This window comes from Lates calcarifer, linkage group LG21 (assembly GCF_001640805.2).
Source record: "Lates calcarifer isolate ASB-BC8 linkage group LG21, TLL_Latcal_v3, whole genome shotgun sequence".
NCBI classification, from domain to species: Eukaryota; Metazoa; Chordata; class Actinopteri; family Centropomidae; genus Lates; species Lates calcarifer.
In genome coordinates this window covers 10,815,613-10,831,934 of record NC_066853.1, presented here as the reverse complement: position 1 = coordinate 10,831,934, position 16,322 = coordinate 10,815,613, and the positions used below count along the sequence as shown (strand labels likewise).

Genomic DNA, 16,322 nt, shown 5'->3' with positions numbered 1-16,322 from the left:
AGCTGACATATAAGGCACACAGACGCACACACATATACTCATGTACTTGTCTTCTCTACTCTGTGATTTTCATTATCTGCCTCCAAGATGAGGCAATTTGCTCAATCCAGATATCATCTTCCCACTCATATCAGTCTTCCACTCAAGCAAGACTCTCTGACAGTAATCCTCTTTTCATTGTAATCCTTCAGTGGAAGTGTTAAGTTGATAAAGCAAGAGGTCTTAATATCTTTCTGGCGAGGGAGCTAAACTTAACCTGATAAAAATTTTGCAGCTCCCTTTAGTTCAGGCCAATGAAAACATCTCTTCACAGTTACCATACAGTGGTGACCCCAGAGGAGCCAACGCTGTGCCAAAACTGGAGACGGTAGAGGAGTGCGAGACCACAGGTCACTGGGTTAATCTGTGTGGGAGAGGAGAAAACAGAAAATAAACAGAGTGGAGCTGTAACAGGAATGTGTTGAGTATAATACAGGGGTCTGCAATTAGGTTCAACCCAGGGCCAGTTTTTTTTTGTTTGTTTGTTTGTTTGTTTGTTTTTAAAGCAGCATTTTACAGACTCAGTGGAAACACAGATGTACTGAATTTTCGATGTGTTTGTTTGCTTATTTGATTCAACTGATTTAGAAATAAAACTTTATTTAGCAGTTTGTTTCTAGTTTGTATCCAACAATCAATTTTTAGCCATGTTAGCAGCTTGGAAGACGCTACAGTCTGTTAGCTGGTGAGTTCAGCACATTGGTCCAGATTGAAATGACACAACAACCATTTCAGATTGCCATTAAATTTTCATCACAGTTTATATTTGTGGCCCCCAGAGGATGAACCCCAATAACTTTGGTAATCCTCTGACGTTTCCTCTAATGCCACCATGAGATTAACTTGTGGTTACAGCAGCTTTTGTTCATATACATGCCATGTTAATGTTGCACTATATGACTAGAGATGTGATTGACAGGTTATCCACACAATTTATATCACATATGTAAATATGTGACAATAGATCTAAAACTAATGTCTGAATAAACTTAAAAACAGGGGTAACTATGTGTCATTCCTTCATTTCAGTGTCTACATTTAATAGGTGTTGCTGGAGCCTGCATTGAGAATGAGGACTACGTAAATTGTGTGGGTCCCATGTGTTAGGTTGAATGCAGGATAAATGTGCATGTGTTGGAGCTGGCTGGACCAAACATGGGGTTAACCTACCTATGGTAACCAGCTTCAGTACTCCTACTCCTTCTCAGAACTACCTCTTCTTCATGTGTGGGCAGTAATAACGTCATGAGACCATCATTTTTAGGATTTAAACATTTTGTAAACATGTAAACATTTTGATGGCACCAAGGCTTCAATTTGCCAACCACTGGTGTAATAGCTTAAATACAGAGTAATATTTCATCAACATTAATTCAGTCTTCATGTGTAATAGTCACATATTGAGGTAATTAAAATGACATAATTGCTTGTGAAAATGGGCACACACCCCTTCAGTTTGGAAATGAAGTTTGTTGGTGTGACATGGATTCACTAAGAGCAAAGAGTGAAACTGCTCTGACTGCACATGGGTCTGCTTAGTGTGTAAACGTTAAAACACTGGTTTTATGGGACTGTAATGATTGGGATGGGGGGTCGGTAGCTCTTTGAAACAGCCCACTTTCCTTTGAATTTGAGTCATCAGGCTGCTGTGAGGAGGGGCATTCAGCAGGATCCTGTGGAGGCTGTGAGCTGTAACTGAAGTGAGACGCAGCAGAGTTAAGACATGTTTTTAATTAGCAGCACCAGAATCAGCACATTCTGGGTCTGCTGCACTAATTTCCTGTAAGAATCCATAAACTGCTGCTTGGAGGATTTACTGTTAATTTGGACCACTTGGCAATTGAGCAGTTTGAATTCATTTGTAGTGGGTGGTGGTGATGTTATAGCAAAAGCATGATTTGGTTAGCTAAATAACAAGGCAGTTTTAGCTGGGGGTTGAACCGTTTCAGAAACAGCCCTACTTTTCAGAGTAGAAACAAAGACAAGCAGGGACTGTTTTGAAGTCGTGAACACAGATGTTGTGCCTGTTAAAAAAAGATTGTCCTGTGATGATGCACATATTTCCCAGAACATCTGCTCTTGGTGGGAAAAAAATCTCAGTTTTGACCTTTAAAGCAACTTGTTATTTAATAACCTGGCTCTATTGTCAATTTCTAGTTAGAACATTCACTAAATGAGTTTACGATGACATTTAATATAAAATACCACAAAGGGTACAGATTAAAAATGAATGAAAAGTGAATAGAAGCAGGTTCATGTTCCTCTCATCTCATACTAAAAAGCCACAGCCTCTAATTTGGATACTTTTTTAAAACACCTGTTCTAGAAGGCAATAGAACAAATATGTTAATTTTGAACAATATCCCTCTTACAGGACTGTACTGGAGTGTAGACATCAACTCACTCACAATAATAAACAGATGAAGAAACTCCAGAACAAACACTCATTTCATGTGATAATGCAGGTTAAGTACAGATTGATTTGAAAAGTCTGTACCATTTTAATTGCAATCTAAGATGGACTCAAAAGAGTGCCAGTAGATTTCCATTGTGTATGAAGATGACTGAATGATTGAATGGAACAATGGAAAAAGCTATATTTATATTTCTATGGTAACATACAGTACATGGTGAGCTGGTGTGGGCTCAAAGATGGAAAATCACTGGTGTAGCTAGTTTCAAATTCATTCTTGACCTTGGGGAAAAGTTGAGAAAACAATCTCACCTTAAGGTCCATTTAGTAGCTGTTCCTGGAGCTTTTGATTGTATCAAACAGTCTTTATCAGCAGATGGAGTTTTGTCCTGAGCTGGCTTAAAAGGAGACTCCACCTGCTGATAAGGGTCATGTGATATGATTAAAAGCTTAAGACCAGCTGCTAAATGGACAGCAGCTGTTGAATCAAACAATGAACCATTCGTGAAACAAAAAAGAGTAAAGGAGACATGTTTATTATTTAAACTATCACTTAAATAAAAAAGTGCATAGAAAATAAACATGATTAGAAACTTTTCTTTTTACACTTATGTACAACTTTGTTTCCTAATTATACATTCAACCAAGTAGTTTGTGGTTTATTTTCACTGTGGTGGTTTTCCTTCATTTTGTTGATGTGTATTGAAAGAACACTGTCAAAACGGGAGAAAATATGACTGTTGAACTCATGAATACCGTTATTACAGAGAGCAGGAGGAATATTGATAAGACAAAGGTATATTCAAGGCATAAGAAAACAAGCCTGTTCATGACCCATGATCCCTCTGTTAACATGTCCTACATCCGCTCCCTCTGTGACACCACATCCCATCCTAGCTGACAACTTCTATACACAAGAAACAAGTAGAAAATTACAAATACATGTTAAGTACTTGTCCGACCTCTCCCAAACCTTGACTTGTAAAAGAACAATTCAGGGTGGATGTTGCACAAAATAAATAAATTAAATGTTTTCAACATCAGCATTATCTCAGCATTATGACTTTCTATAAAAACAGTACATGATAAGTACAACCAAAGCTTCGGAGGAGAGAGAGGTGGTCAGGGAGACATGAGAGGTTTCCAAAATGGAAAAAAAAAAACGTGCATTTTGGTGCGATCTTTAAAACTCCTGATCAGTCTCCACAAACCAATCTCTTAATTTATACCACATCAAGTAAGCTGTCTAAAAAGTCCCTGTTAAAACGTACAAAGAGAAAACAGAAGAACATTCACTACAACAACCAGGGGGGAAAAAAACAACAAAAAGTTGAAAAAAAAAAAATGGCTGACCTCAAGAAGTTCACAACCACATTAATACAGTTACATTTCTCATCACATAGAAACCGTTGCTTTCCAGAAAGAAAATAAAAAGAAAAACTGCAATGTTCCTTGCTGGCGAAAGAACACTCACAGGCACAGCAAAATTGGTACTGGATATCAATATACAAAAGAATGATGCACGTTAGTTTCATCTGATAGTACTGTAACACAAAACCATTATAGAGTACATTGAAACATTGCTATTAACCATTATAAATCTGCTGTTTTGCTACTGTAACTAAGTTTGTCTGTCCATTCCATATATTGTATAGATACTAAAGTACAAGAAATTACTATGCATGTTTCTGTATAATATTGTTATGTATTTATACTATAATTACAGAGAATGACGGAGAAGGGCCACTGGTGTGGCGTGGTAAAATGAAGTCCAAAGAAACAACTGAGACCATTTCCTTATTGTATATATGTTGTGTAAAACAGTGAAATAAATGACTTATTGTTCACCGAACCATCTGACCCTGAAAATGCAGAAGTGGATCTCGAGAAGTGAGAGTTGTAGACAGAGCCCTTGGCATTGGTGAACGTGTTATCACCGATGCTAACGTGAACTGTTGAGCTAACCCAGTAAGAACCGGTTGTCCTACAGACAGAAATGCCACTGCTGTTCACATGTCAGTATTATTCCCAGTGGTGAAATGAAGCTGCTGCTGCCCAGCTTGAGGTCACATCTACACATCGTCCATTATCTACCAGGGTTGTTGACGCAAGAACTGAAAACAAATGTCGCTGACAAAGTATCGACATCATCACACGTCGTGTGATGCAGAGGAGGAATATACATTCATTGTTGACCTTAGCAGCAGAACCCAGCAAGCCCAGTGCAGGTGCAGCTGCACAACCGCGAGGCCGGCCTATCAGTCAGGGTAGATGGGGCCTCAAGACCTGATCTTGGGCCCTAAATGGAAAAGCACAGCCGGGGAGTTTGTGCAGACTGCACCTTTCAGGAAGGAAAGGGCTGCTGGTGTGGTCCCTGCCTTCACTTTGTTGCAGAAAAAGAGTCAAGTGCACTTTTGCTAGAGCCTCAAACACCACTTTCAGGAGTCATCAAGACCAGTTCTAAGTCGACTGAACTCAGGGCCTAATGCACAAACTCAAAAGTATTCTCAGTGGCTATCTGTGCTTGTGGTTTCAGCATTGGAGTTGCATTGTCTGTCTGTCTGTCTGAAAGAGCTGAGTTTTCCTATGTCTATTCAGTGCCTGTGTCACAGCTAAAGTGCAAACCAATGCGTGGGTCACTTTTTTTTGTTTCAGTTCACAACAACAAAGGGCAGTGTGTGAGTAACTGCTAACGGCCTTAAGGTGATAACAAAGTCAGCATGAACGGTGGACAACAATAAATTAATCAAAAAGGGACAAAAACTAAGCAAGTGACTTCAGAAGCAGTCAGTCTCAACAGTCTAATTAAATATTCGGTCCAGGACATGAAGGCTTGTAAGGAGAGAAGAGGCATGCTCATTTACAACTAAGGCAAACCATGAGGAGACTGAACGAAAGAATAAAAAGTGATTTCCAAATGCTGGTGAGCACTGATGAGCGGTCACCAAAATAAAATGTTTTTTTTTTTTTAATAAATGGATTAGCTCAACTGAGATATGTCAAATGCTGTTGGTAGCTTAAAATAAAGGCACCTCTTTATTATAAACTGCAGAGGGACAAAACACCTTAAACTGACAGCTGGATTTTACACACGTGAACAGTTTGTATACTCAATAGACTGTCGCTTTATCAGCGACAAGAAAACCCGAATCATTTTGATATGACTGCCCGGTAGCAGCCTGCAAGTGGACTTGATACTCGGTGTGATGTGGTGTGGAGACAATAAGGCTGGAGAGAGGAGATATCTGCTATGGATCAACAATCTAAACTCTCTCAAGTGCATAATAATAGTTCACATGACTGCCACACTGCCAGCTAGAACTGGAACAATGTTAAAAAAACAAAAACAAAAAAAACAAAAAAACAAAAAACTGTCAGCTCTGACCAAACGGCCCGGGATAGATAAAGAGCTACTGGTGGACTGAACTAAAAGGGGACCAAGCCACAGACCGGCGTCAGTCTTTGGAATCAAAGAAAACATTCAGGCTACAAATTAAAAAAGAAAAATAAAATTACGACAAAAACAACTTTGAAAAGGCAGCGGAATACAAAACATAGAGACCAAGCATTAGTGTTTGTAAACCTCTATTTCCTACAAAAATGGCAATAAAATAAATACGATTTTTTAAAAATATAAATACCATCATTAAGTGCTATTCACTAGTGAGTGCTTTTTAAGTCTTTTTGTAGAAAAATATACATTATTTACATTTGTTTTTTTTAAAAGCAAGCATGATACTTCCCTGTCCATAATAAAAAGACAGATAACAGACAAGACTTTAAAAGACTTAATACAAATAAAAAACATTTTTCATAGTAATGGTTATCACAACAGGCCAAGAGGAAAACAAGCGGTGTGAAAATTCAATTCAAGGGTGTGATGTTTGGTTGTCTTTGCTGCTGTAATTTGGAACGTGATTCAAAAAGTCCAAGCTTATATAATTACCAAAAACAAGTCTGATATCAACATCAGCATGCACAAACTTGCAACACATCTGTTTGTATGTTTCTGTAAGATCCATGGCTGTTTGTAGATCACAGCTCCGAAAAATCAATTATAAATATGTCTACTAAAGCACATCAGTAGGGTTTTCCAGTCCCTTGGCTGTCAGTCCACCAGAATCTCTAGCTGCCTCGCTCTCTCAGGCCAGAGGCTTAATCCCATCAACAACATGTCTACATAGCTACCAAGCTGTCAGACTAAACGTTAAAGGATGATATCAACCTTAGTTATCACCCCTCACACAAACATCCAAAAGTAACCTTTTGTTTTTTGAACAAATCTACATTTCTACCCCCCTTGTTTCTTTTTTCTCTCTTCCTTCCTGTGGCTACTGCTCCCCCTAGTGTTTCCGCCTGTACAGCTCTTATCAGGCTGCTACACACAAGTAGCTCCTATTTACAGTGTCGAAAAAAGCCCAGTTAGGGGAAGGTTCCAGTAAATCACAACAGCTCTGAAGGCATCAGGGCACATTCAGACAGGGAGATGTGCATCACTAACAGCTGAGACTGAGATTTAAAAAAAAAAATGTCAAACATTTTTCTAATTTTTCTTTCTAGTAAAATTACTGTTCCAAGTCCCTTCAACAAATTGCACTTTGGTGTAAAATGGAACCAAGTTCTTTGATATTTTTTTTTCTTCTTCTATGTTCAAATCTCAGCATCAATGGACCATAACATATTTGTAGAAAATTAAGGAGGATGGGTCAATGTAAAAAAAAACAAAACAAAAAAAAAAAAACGAGGGGTTAACTTTATCATCCAAATGTAAATAAAAGTTAATATTGCAATGTTGTGAAGGCTCAAACCATTTCATAACTCACCTCTGAAGGTGAAACTTCCCGTGCCAAATGTAAATGAGACAAAAGGAGGCACAATATGTTGGAATTTCTACAAATGGCCCCTCCACCAAAATGGCCCTTCCTGCATATACAGTACGACCTACAACTGCTGTCTCTGCTGTGTTCTGCCAACACCAGGAGCAGGAACACTGACAGGGCTCGTGCCCTGTTGGCAGCTGTGGTCCTACGTGGACCGGACCCAGAATCAGCATAGTGAGCTGGTGCCATGGAACACCCCCCAGCATGGGCGTCCTCAGAGCATCGTGGCACTTCTGCTAAACGGACATGCAGTCCTCTTTAAATAGTTTTGATATGGGCATCAGTTGAGGAACTTGCGACACTTCTTTGCACCACAGTTGCAGGGCAGCTTGTTGCTGGCATCCTCAATAGGGAACTTGTAGTCGTAGGTGAGCTCCTCTCCACAGTAGATGCGACGAGAGGCAAAGATGACAATGTGCTTCTGGCCGTCCACAGTGATGACCCGAGAGTAGCAGTTGGGCTCACAGGAGTGGTTGATGAAGCGGGCTGCGTTGCCATGCACCGTGGCATCTACAACCTCGTAGTCGTCGATGCGAAACATGTAACAGCCAATGCCCTTTGAGGAGAGAAAAAACAGAGGTTGTATGTTTGATTCTATCTAGACTTTTTTAGTTAGTTTTTGAGTTTTAGTTTAACTCAAAATGCATTCCCAGGACCTCACCTTTCCATCATAATATTTCTCCCGTTTGTCAGTGAGCACAGACCGAATGACATTTCCAGAGTATTCAATAACCATCTCCCCAGAATCGATGGTTTTCTTGCAGAACAGGCCTCGGCCATGAATGGGAGACCTGCAGAGGCATGCAGTGAATCACAGTAATGTCAAGTCTCTGTATGTGAATGCATGTATAATTTAAAATCTTTTTGTTTTGGCTATGCTTTTTTATACCTTCAAACTTATCAAGACTTTGCTGAAAGAACATAAATTGTCATGAAGAACTGATCATGGACGAACGAAACAGTCTCACCATTGTAACGGCCAGATATTTGCTGCTGGTCTGAACAGAGGAATCTAATGGCTAATTTCACACAACTCACATCTAATCTACTTCTTGTGAAACTGTTCATCAACCTAAATGATTTACACATTATTAAACACCACTGATCTAACCTGTAGACTCCGACAGTTTCCTTGGAGGTGGCCTTGAGCTGTTTGAATCTTACAGCGAGTGGCAGCTCCATGGAGGCACGCCTGCAATGACAGCATGATGGAGAAATGCTTTGGTGATAGTTTCTCTACAAACTCATATGAAACCATCTTGGCACAATTATATTATGTATTATACACACAATAAATTATATTATAATTTAGAACTGCTGACTCTCTCTAAATTATATGTTTAATTTTAAGTTTAGTTTAGTTAGGAGTTTATGGACTCCCAGAGAGGAGTTGCAACAGCACAAGGATCATATTTACGTTAAGAAATATAACAGGGATTTTGTGTGTGGTGTAACTGACCTGGCAGTCCTGAGCTGCCCTTCCTCATCATCGTCTTCCTGCGGCCTATACTCAGGTGGCTGGCGGTGTTTTGAGGCCAAGAAATTGAACATGTCAAATACAGACCTCCTGGAGTGTAGACAGGTGGAATAGACAGCAGTCAGAAACACACAAAAGGTTGTCATTGACTGAAGCAGAATCCATCCACAAAATATTTTCATATTTCCTGTGATGTTTATTAACAGTGTTCAGCATATAGAGTATGGCTGGACTATAGCAATAATGTGCCCTGTCTGAGTTCTCATCACCTGGGATATTTAAACACCTGACCAATCATCAAGCGCATTATACCTCCATGTGGCAAGTGTTACTGCTTTAGATACAGATACAAATATATTTATTATGTCTTTTATCTACATCAGGCAAACATTAGCCTACTCTCCCAGTTTCTTACAGATGTGTGTGTGTACTGTATGTGCGCAGGTCCCTCCCTAACCTCTGGTGGATCTCCGCACGAGCTGAGCCATGGGGGTTGATAGGAGGTTCATCGGTTTCCTCTGGTTTGTGGAAGCGGAAACGGTAGCTGCGACAGTGCCTGGACCCGTACAGCTGTTCCAGCAGGAAGACCACTGCTTCGTGGACAACTCCCAGCATCTTGAGTCCGTTCACACCTGGGAGGAGTGGAGACAGACCTCAATAATGAATTTTCTGTTCAAGTATGTTATGTGTATTTAGGAAGAATTTTTGAGTTTGGACAGAAACTATTTATTATTTTTTGTTGTTTTTCTGTAGTTAGAGGGATGCATCACCTTCAAAAGAGAGCTCTTTGAGTCGTGCATTGGAGCGAGCTTCCTTCACCTTATCAGTCAGGGACTTCCAAGCCTCTGTATTAGGAGTAGGAGACAGTATTTTACACCCAGTGCATGGTTCAGTGTTTCACAGCAGTAAATAACACTTGGTTATGATATCATTTGTGCTATTATCTTTACAGAAAAGCGTGTAAATGTGATGTATAGTACATGCATGTACCATTTTACATAAATAAATAAATAACACTGAATGATTATTCACTAGGAAATCTGATGCATTTTGTATTTACAGTATTTAGTGTTAAAATTTCAGGGTGCCGTTAGTCATAGAGGAGAACTGTTTTCTCTCACCTTCAATACTCTCACAGCGGATATGAAAGCCATCCTCACTGCAGATTTCAAAGATGATGCCTTTCTTGGGTTTGCTGTCCAAACCGGTATCTCTGCTGTTGCCATCCTGGTCGGGTGGTGAAGCCACAGGAAGAGACCCTGCTCCTCCAGTGGCAGATGGTTTGTCCTTTCCCACTAGTTTCCCCGGTAAAACAGAACCTTCAGATGTCTTCTTTTTACCAAGCATGCTGGAAAAGATACAAGGCAAGCATTAGAAGTCTATTTTGTGATTAGTTAGTGAAAATGGATGACTAATATCGAGACTCCATACCTCTTGTTGGTTGCCTTATCTGGGGGCTTGCCAGTGTCCATGGGTTCAGTAGAGATCAGCTCTTTGGAACTGCACGCAAAGGTTGTTAGAGGTTCAAAATGGGAATATATTTTACATAAAGCACTTTCCTGAACAAGTAGTAGTAGTCCTACAAGACATGACACTGGACTGTTGATGCCTTAAAAATCATTTTAATCAAATGCAATCAACATATTTTGACTATCAAGGGATGCAGTCAAGGTGACATCTTTCACATATCTGTATCTAACTTTATTGTGGTGTGGAGCAATTAAAAATGTAATTTTGTGTAAAAATAATTGGTTTCTTTGGAGAAGCATCTGATGAATAAAACATACTTCAACAATCCCATTCTTAGATTCAGAAACTATACTGTATCTTATCACCATGAATATGCAACTGGACTGAGGGGAATTTGTTTGATATTAAGTTACAATGACAGCAGACTATAAAGTCATTAATTTTGCTGGAGATTTTTTAAATGTTCTAAATGTTTTTTTCATTATGTAGAACAACCTCGATAAGACTATTTCTTCCAGGTATTCTTGCAGATAGGAATAAACAACACACAATTTAAACTGTCTCACCTTGGGTTTGATGGAAGTCGTCCTGCAGGGTTGCTGTGATGCTCCTCTGCCTGAGAGGCCTTGAGCTTCTTCCCACTGGACATGTCTGGACTCTGTCTGCTCCTCTTGGCTTTCTGCTTGGCTTTTTCTGCTCCTGAAACTGCGACTGCCGCTGACACCACTGCACCGGAGTTAGGAGTCCTTTGTTCTGATGATCTGGAAATAGGAGTTGTTCTGCTGCTCTGGGAGTGGGCGGAAGTTGCCGTTTGCGTGAACACTCCGAGGACACGCCCCTTGGCAGGGCTTAGAGGGGTGGCTGGACTGGGGGCTAAAGTAACAGTGGGAGTCCACAGTCTGGGCTCTGTTAACAGGCTGAGACTGATGCTGTAAGTGGACATTACTGCCATCTGTGTCTCCTTGCTGGTTGACAGCCATGCTGATGGTCTGTTGAGAGGGCAGGACACAGATGCTGCTGGCTATAGATGTCTGCACAGGGGAGCTAAGCTGTGACATTAGTGGAGCTCCTCCAGCTGATTGAAGGACCATTGGCTGATCTGACAGGCCCAAGCCATGTGGACTTGCCTTGAACAGGAGGTTGCTAATTGGCCCTGTGATCTCAGTGGAGCTGAGTACAGGGGTGGAGAGGGAGACCGATCCTGGTGCGAGAAGACCAGTAGCACCACTAGGGGGCACAGACACAACATTCAATACTGACTGACTGGGGTTGAGACCAGAGACTGTGCACGGCAGGAGATGGGTAGAGGAATCATGACCCAGGATACCAGGCTGAGCAGGACCAGGAATTCTCTGCTGAAGGAGAGTAGTGGGATCCAAGTACATAACGCCACCTGATTTTGGTCTCTTGATAATATTTGGGACCTTACGCTGTGAAGTGGAGAGGGTGCTTAACTCAACCAGGCCACCAGGTTGGCCAGGGATGCTTGCAGTGATCTGAGGGGAAGACAGGTTGATGAGGGTCATGTTAGGAGGTCCCACTTCCGACGGGGCCAGAGTAGGCTGGCTGCGGGAGCGGGCCAACTTTTTGCTTTTTCTTGGCTGAAGACGAGAGATAGGCCTCTTCCTGCCGTGAGCAGAGGCCAGTACAGTTGGGGCAGAAGTGAGAGAGGAGGGACTGGACACTATGGCAACACTGTGACCCAATTCGTGTGGTCGACCAGCCTCTGAGACCAGGATCTGGGACTGGTCGTGGGGTTGAGAGGGCAACCCAATGAGAAGCCCTGAGGTGGTGCTGGGGATTCCAGTCTGGAAGCCTGTCTGTGTTGCTCCTGTAAAGGTGTGAATGTGAGAAGGATGAGGCATGGTGCCTAGGACTTTGCCACCAGCTGGAAATATTGGCTGGGCTGAGGACAAACCAGTATTCAGCCCTGTTGTAAGCGTCATAGAGCTCAGCACCGCAGGAGAGCTGGTGTCCATCACTCCCGTGGCACTAATTTTTTGGGTAACACCATTAGGGACAGTCTGGAGGACATAGAGGGGTTGGAACTGCTGATTGACCACAATGAGCTTGTCAGGGCCTGGTTTGATGACTGCTGGGCTGGAAACCTGAGCCTGTGACGGTCCTGGTCCTGGGACTGGACTAGGGCTGCCTGCAGCTGCAGCTGGTGTCGGGAGGTATTTCTGACCCTGTAGAGGCAGGGATGGAGAACTTGGCAGTCCAGGAGTACCAGAACTCCTTGGAACGTCCTGGTTACCTGGAGGGTCAACCACTTGGCCGATGGCAGGGCTGGGAATAAACTGCTCAGGAGTCATGTGACCTTCAGTGACTTGTGTATCCCTGTTACCCAAAGTTGTAGCATCATGCTGATTCTCTGATGGTGACACACCCGGCCCTGCTCTTTTCTTGTCCCCACTCTTTTCTCCACTGATGGTCTCTGGGTCGGAGGTCAAGCCAAGCATGGTGCGATCTGAGGTATCTGAGATGAGACTTCCAGCAGTGTGGTTCTGACTCGTGCTGACAGTCGGGCTGCGTGTGGTCAGGACGGAGAGGTCAGAGGGCAGCTCCAGAGGAAGATATGGCTCCTCTACGGATATGGAGCTGTTTACACTGCTCTCCACTACACCTCCACTCTCAGCACTGGGCAGCGGCTGGGAAAAGTCATCAAACAGGATGTCTTTGCGCCGGTTGACGTCCACCCCAACGTAACCTTCATCCAGCAGCAGCTCTGAGGAGGATGGCTCAGACTGCTGACCCAGAGCCTGCATTGACATGGAAGGCGTGTTCAGGACAAACTCCATGATGTCTGACGGCAAAATGTTCCCACAGTCATCACTGTTGTTGTTATCAGAGTCTGATTTCAGCAGGTCTGTGCTGAGGGACAACTGGGCCTCGAGAGGATCCTGACCCTGACTCTGAGGCTGGGACTTGACCCCAACTCCCAGAGGAAGACAATTTTCTTTCTGGTTCTTTCTTCCTTCTCGCGTGTTGCCGCTCACTGCTCCTCCACTGCTGTCTGCCTCCTTGCTTGAGTCATGGGAGTCAGGTTTCTCAGTATGCCTTTCTCTGCCCCTTCTCTTAGGAGTGCTCTTATGTGGGGTGGAAGAGGAGGTGGCCGTAGTGGTTGTGGTGCTGGTGGTGCAGATGCTGGTATCACTCTCTGAGCCATCATCAACGCCATCGAGCTGCCCAATACGCTGCTTGCCTAAGGTCCTGTTAAACACAGCAAAGACAATTTATCAGACTGTTACTGAAGATCATAGAATCATCAATAACCACAAATAGATTTTAGCAAAACAACTGTGTGTACTTACAAAGCACTCAGCATTTCCTCCTCAGTTTTTCCTTGAGCCCTCTGTTGTTGCTGTTCCTCATCTTTTAGAAAGCGCTGAAGCTGGGAGCCTCTTCCGAGACACTGGTCTATCCCCTCTATAGACGGTAGGCCGTCACCAGGGTTAATTATTGTTCGGGTGAAGTTGTAGTAGTAAGGGTCTTTTCCCCTCTGTTTCATTCCGCTGTCGTCATCCTCTCCACTGTCTCCGGACGAAGAGGAGGTGCTCATATCATCTGCTCCGTCCACCTGCCCCTCAGCTGACTTCTTGCGACCACCAGTCCTCCTCTTTACCACGGCCCCGGCTCCATCCCCACTACCATAGAAGGCAAGGTCCTCTTCACCGTATGACCGAACCCCATAGAAAGGTGTGAGGCCAAAAAACATGTTGGAGCGTGCACGGGCGCTGCGTCGAGGGTAACGCCGCTTGGCCGACCCCGATCCGTCGCTGTCGTCCTCGTGATGTTTGTCATCCATGCCCCTGTCGTGGTCGTCATCCGGGCCGTCACCCTCATCCTCAGGGCCTTGAGCGAGGAGGTTGTGATGGTCTCGGAGCTCACTGCGCGAGTGCTCCTTGCGCAGATCGTCGTCCTCTGTCTGGGTCTGGGTGTCAGATTCAGAGCTGTCACTGCTGCTGGCAGAAGGCAAGGAGAAGAGAGTGGAACGGGCAGCGCGACGGGTCCCCTGGCCGGCAGGAGAAACAGTGGAGGTAGTGGTCGTGGGACAGGAGGAAGAAGAAATACCACCAACAGTGCTGGTTCCATTAGGGTCGGTCTTTACATCGCTCTTTAGTGGAGTTACAGTGGGGGGTTTAACTGACCGCTTTTTCTCTCTGGAGGACAACGACAGCTGGTTACTTGTTTGCTTGGAGTGAGACTGGGAAGAGGTCTTCACTCCTTTCTCTGGTGTTAAACCAGCCTGCTGCAGCTGCTGTAAGTTGTCCAGACTGGAGATGTTCTTCTTCTCAGGACAGGAGTAATTTTCTCTGCTCTTTGAGGAAGATCTGTCTCCTCCCTGGTTTTCATGCTTCTCCCCCTGTGCCTTCCCATGGGTTTTGGTGCTGTTACCAAGCACTGGGGCTTTGCTGTTGCTGCTGTTGTGAGAGCTGGGGTTCGCAGAATGCGTGTTGGAGCTGCCAGTGGCTTTAGAATTATTGTTGAGAAGAGGAATTTTGTTGCTGCTGTTGCTGTTTTGGAGAGTCTTCTCTTTTTCACGGTCTTTGGACACATCTCTGCTGCCTGTCATCTTCACTTTGGGGTGTTTGTCTTTGGCAGCCGAGGCTGCAGCAGGGGAGGCCAGGTGCATGGAGCCTCGCTTGACAACGTCATCTTCCGCTGGAGTCCTTGATGGCCACAGAGGCTTCATAGCTCCTGCTGTGGCTGAACCTGATGAGTAATCATTTGATTTGCGTGCATTGGACTTCTGAAATGAAGGCTGTGGGGAGCCGGATTTCCCAACAACAGTGTCCTTATGGTGTGAAGCTGGCATTAAATTTCCAGTGCCGCTGCTACTCTCCTTCCCTGAGCTGGGCTTGTCCTTAGACTGAATGGTGTTAGAGGCGGGGGCGGACCGGTGACGAGGCAACGAACTGAGGCCTGAGGAAACATCTTGGTCTTTGCCTCCGTGTTTCCCTTGCTTGTCTGTCTGCTTGGTGCTGCCACCTCTCTGCTGACCTGTGAGAACAGCAGTGCCTACAGGAGGGGAGGACTGGCCTGAACCTGCAGGTGCCAGTCTAGAGCTCTTACTCTCACCTCCAGCCTGTTTGGACTGACTGCCAGGGTTACCATCTTTCCCTGAGCCAGAGTCTTTGTTTCTCTCTGTGCTTCGATAACTGGAATCTCTAGAGGGAGGTCTAGCCTTGTCAGAGTCTCTGCTAGACGGTCTGTCTTTTCCTTGGCCTGAGTCTTTTCCTGTTTCCCTGCTATGTTGTCTATGCTTCTCAGAGTCCCTAAACCCTATACCTCTACTGAATGACTTGGCTCTGTCCATATCCTTATAGCTGGGATCTCTCGAGGATGACTTGCTTTTATCCATTTCTCTATTGCCCGACTCTCTGCTTGCCTGTCTCCCCTTCTCAGAGTCTCTGTTTACTTGTCTCCCCTTTTCTGAATCTCTTAAGGCATCTCTACTGAGAGGCCTTCCCCTGTCAGACTCTTTCAGACCTGAGTCTTTACTCAGCTGTCTCCTCTTTTCTGGCTCTTTGGCTGGTTGTTCACTCTTGTCAGAGTCTTTCTGCCCAAGCTCTCTGGATGATCTGTTCTTCTCAGAATCCTTAGAGGCTTGGTCTCGACTTGACACTCTCCCCTTGTCAGGATCTCTCAACCCCTGCTCTCGGGATGGTTGCTGTCTGTTTCTGTCCGCAGAGAAAAGCCTGCCTCTTTCGTCATCTCTCTGGACCGGACTCTTCGCCGAGTCTTTGCTGAAGTGTTTGGACTTTTCCGGGTCTCTGGCAGGGGAGGGGATTAGGGGAGGGGGTGAGGTAAGGGGTCGTGACAAGATCTGGGGTGGGGAGGTCATCCCTCTCTGTCTGTTCAGCTGGTGGGGAGGAGGAGAGAGAGAAGGCGAGCTGTGGCGACGTGAGTCAATATTCCGCATGCCGGGGTTCACCAGGGAGTCTCCTACTGTCACAATCTCATGGCTTTGGGGCTGAGAAGTACCTCCTACAAAATAAAACAAGTGGAAAGTGATACCGATTACTTAGAGGAGAGCCGG

General features: G+C 44.1%; 1 protein-coding gene across 1 annotated transcript in view; it reads right to left on the bottom strand.

Moving 5' to 3' along the window:
* Positions 1 to 2,972: 2,972 nt before the first annotated feature.
* kmt2a (lysine (K)-specific methyltransferase 2A) overlaps positions 2,973 to 16,322 on the bottom strand; it is a 38,250-nt gene continuing 24,900 nt past the window's right edge. Inside the window, 11 exon segments of the mRNA XM_018681222.2 lie at positions 2,973 to 7,888; positions 7,994 to 8,123; positions 8,444 to 8,524; positions 8,792 to 8,899; positions 9,267 to 9,441; positions 9,580 to 9,654; positions 9,931 to 10,157; positions 10,241 to 10,309; positions 10,846 to 11,166; positions 11,168 to 13,492; positions 13,594 to 16,270. Coding sequence (XP_018536738.1) covers positions 7,613 to 7,888; positions 7,994 to 8,123; positions 8,444 to 8,524; positions 8,792 to 8,899; positions 9,267 to 9,441; positions 9,580 to 9,654; positions 9,931 to 10,157; positions 10,241 to 10,309; positions 10,846 to 11,166; positions 11,168 to 13,492; positions 13,594 to 16,270 — 6,464 coding nt within the window. The 3' untranslated portion in view covers positions 2,973 to 7,612.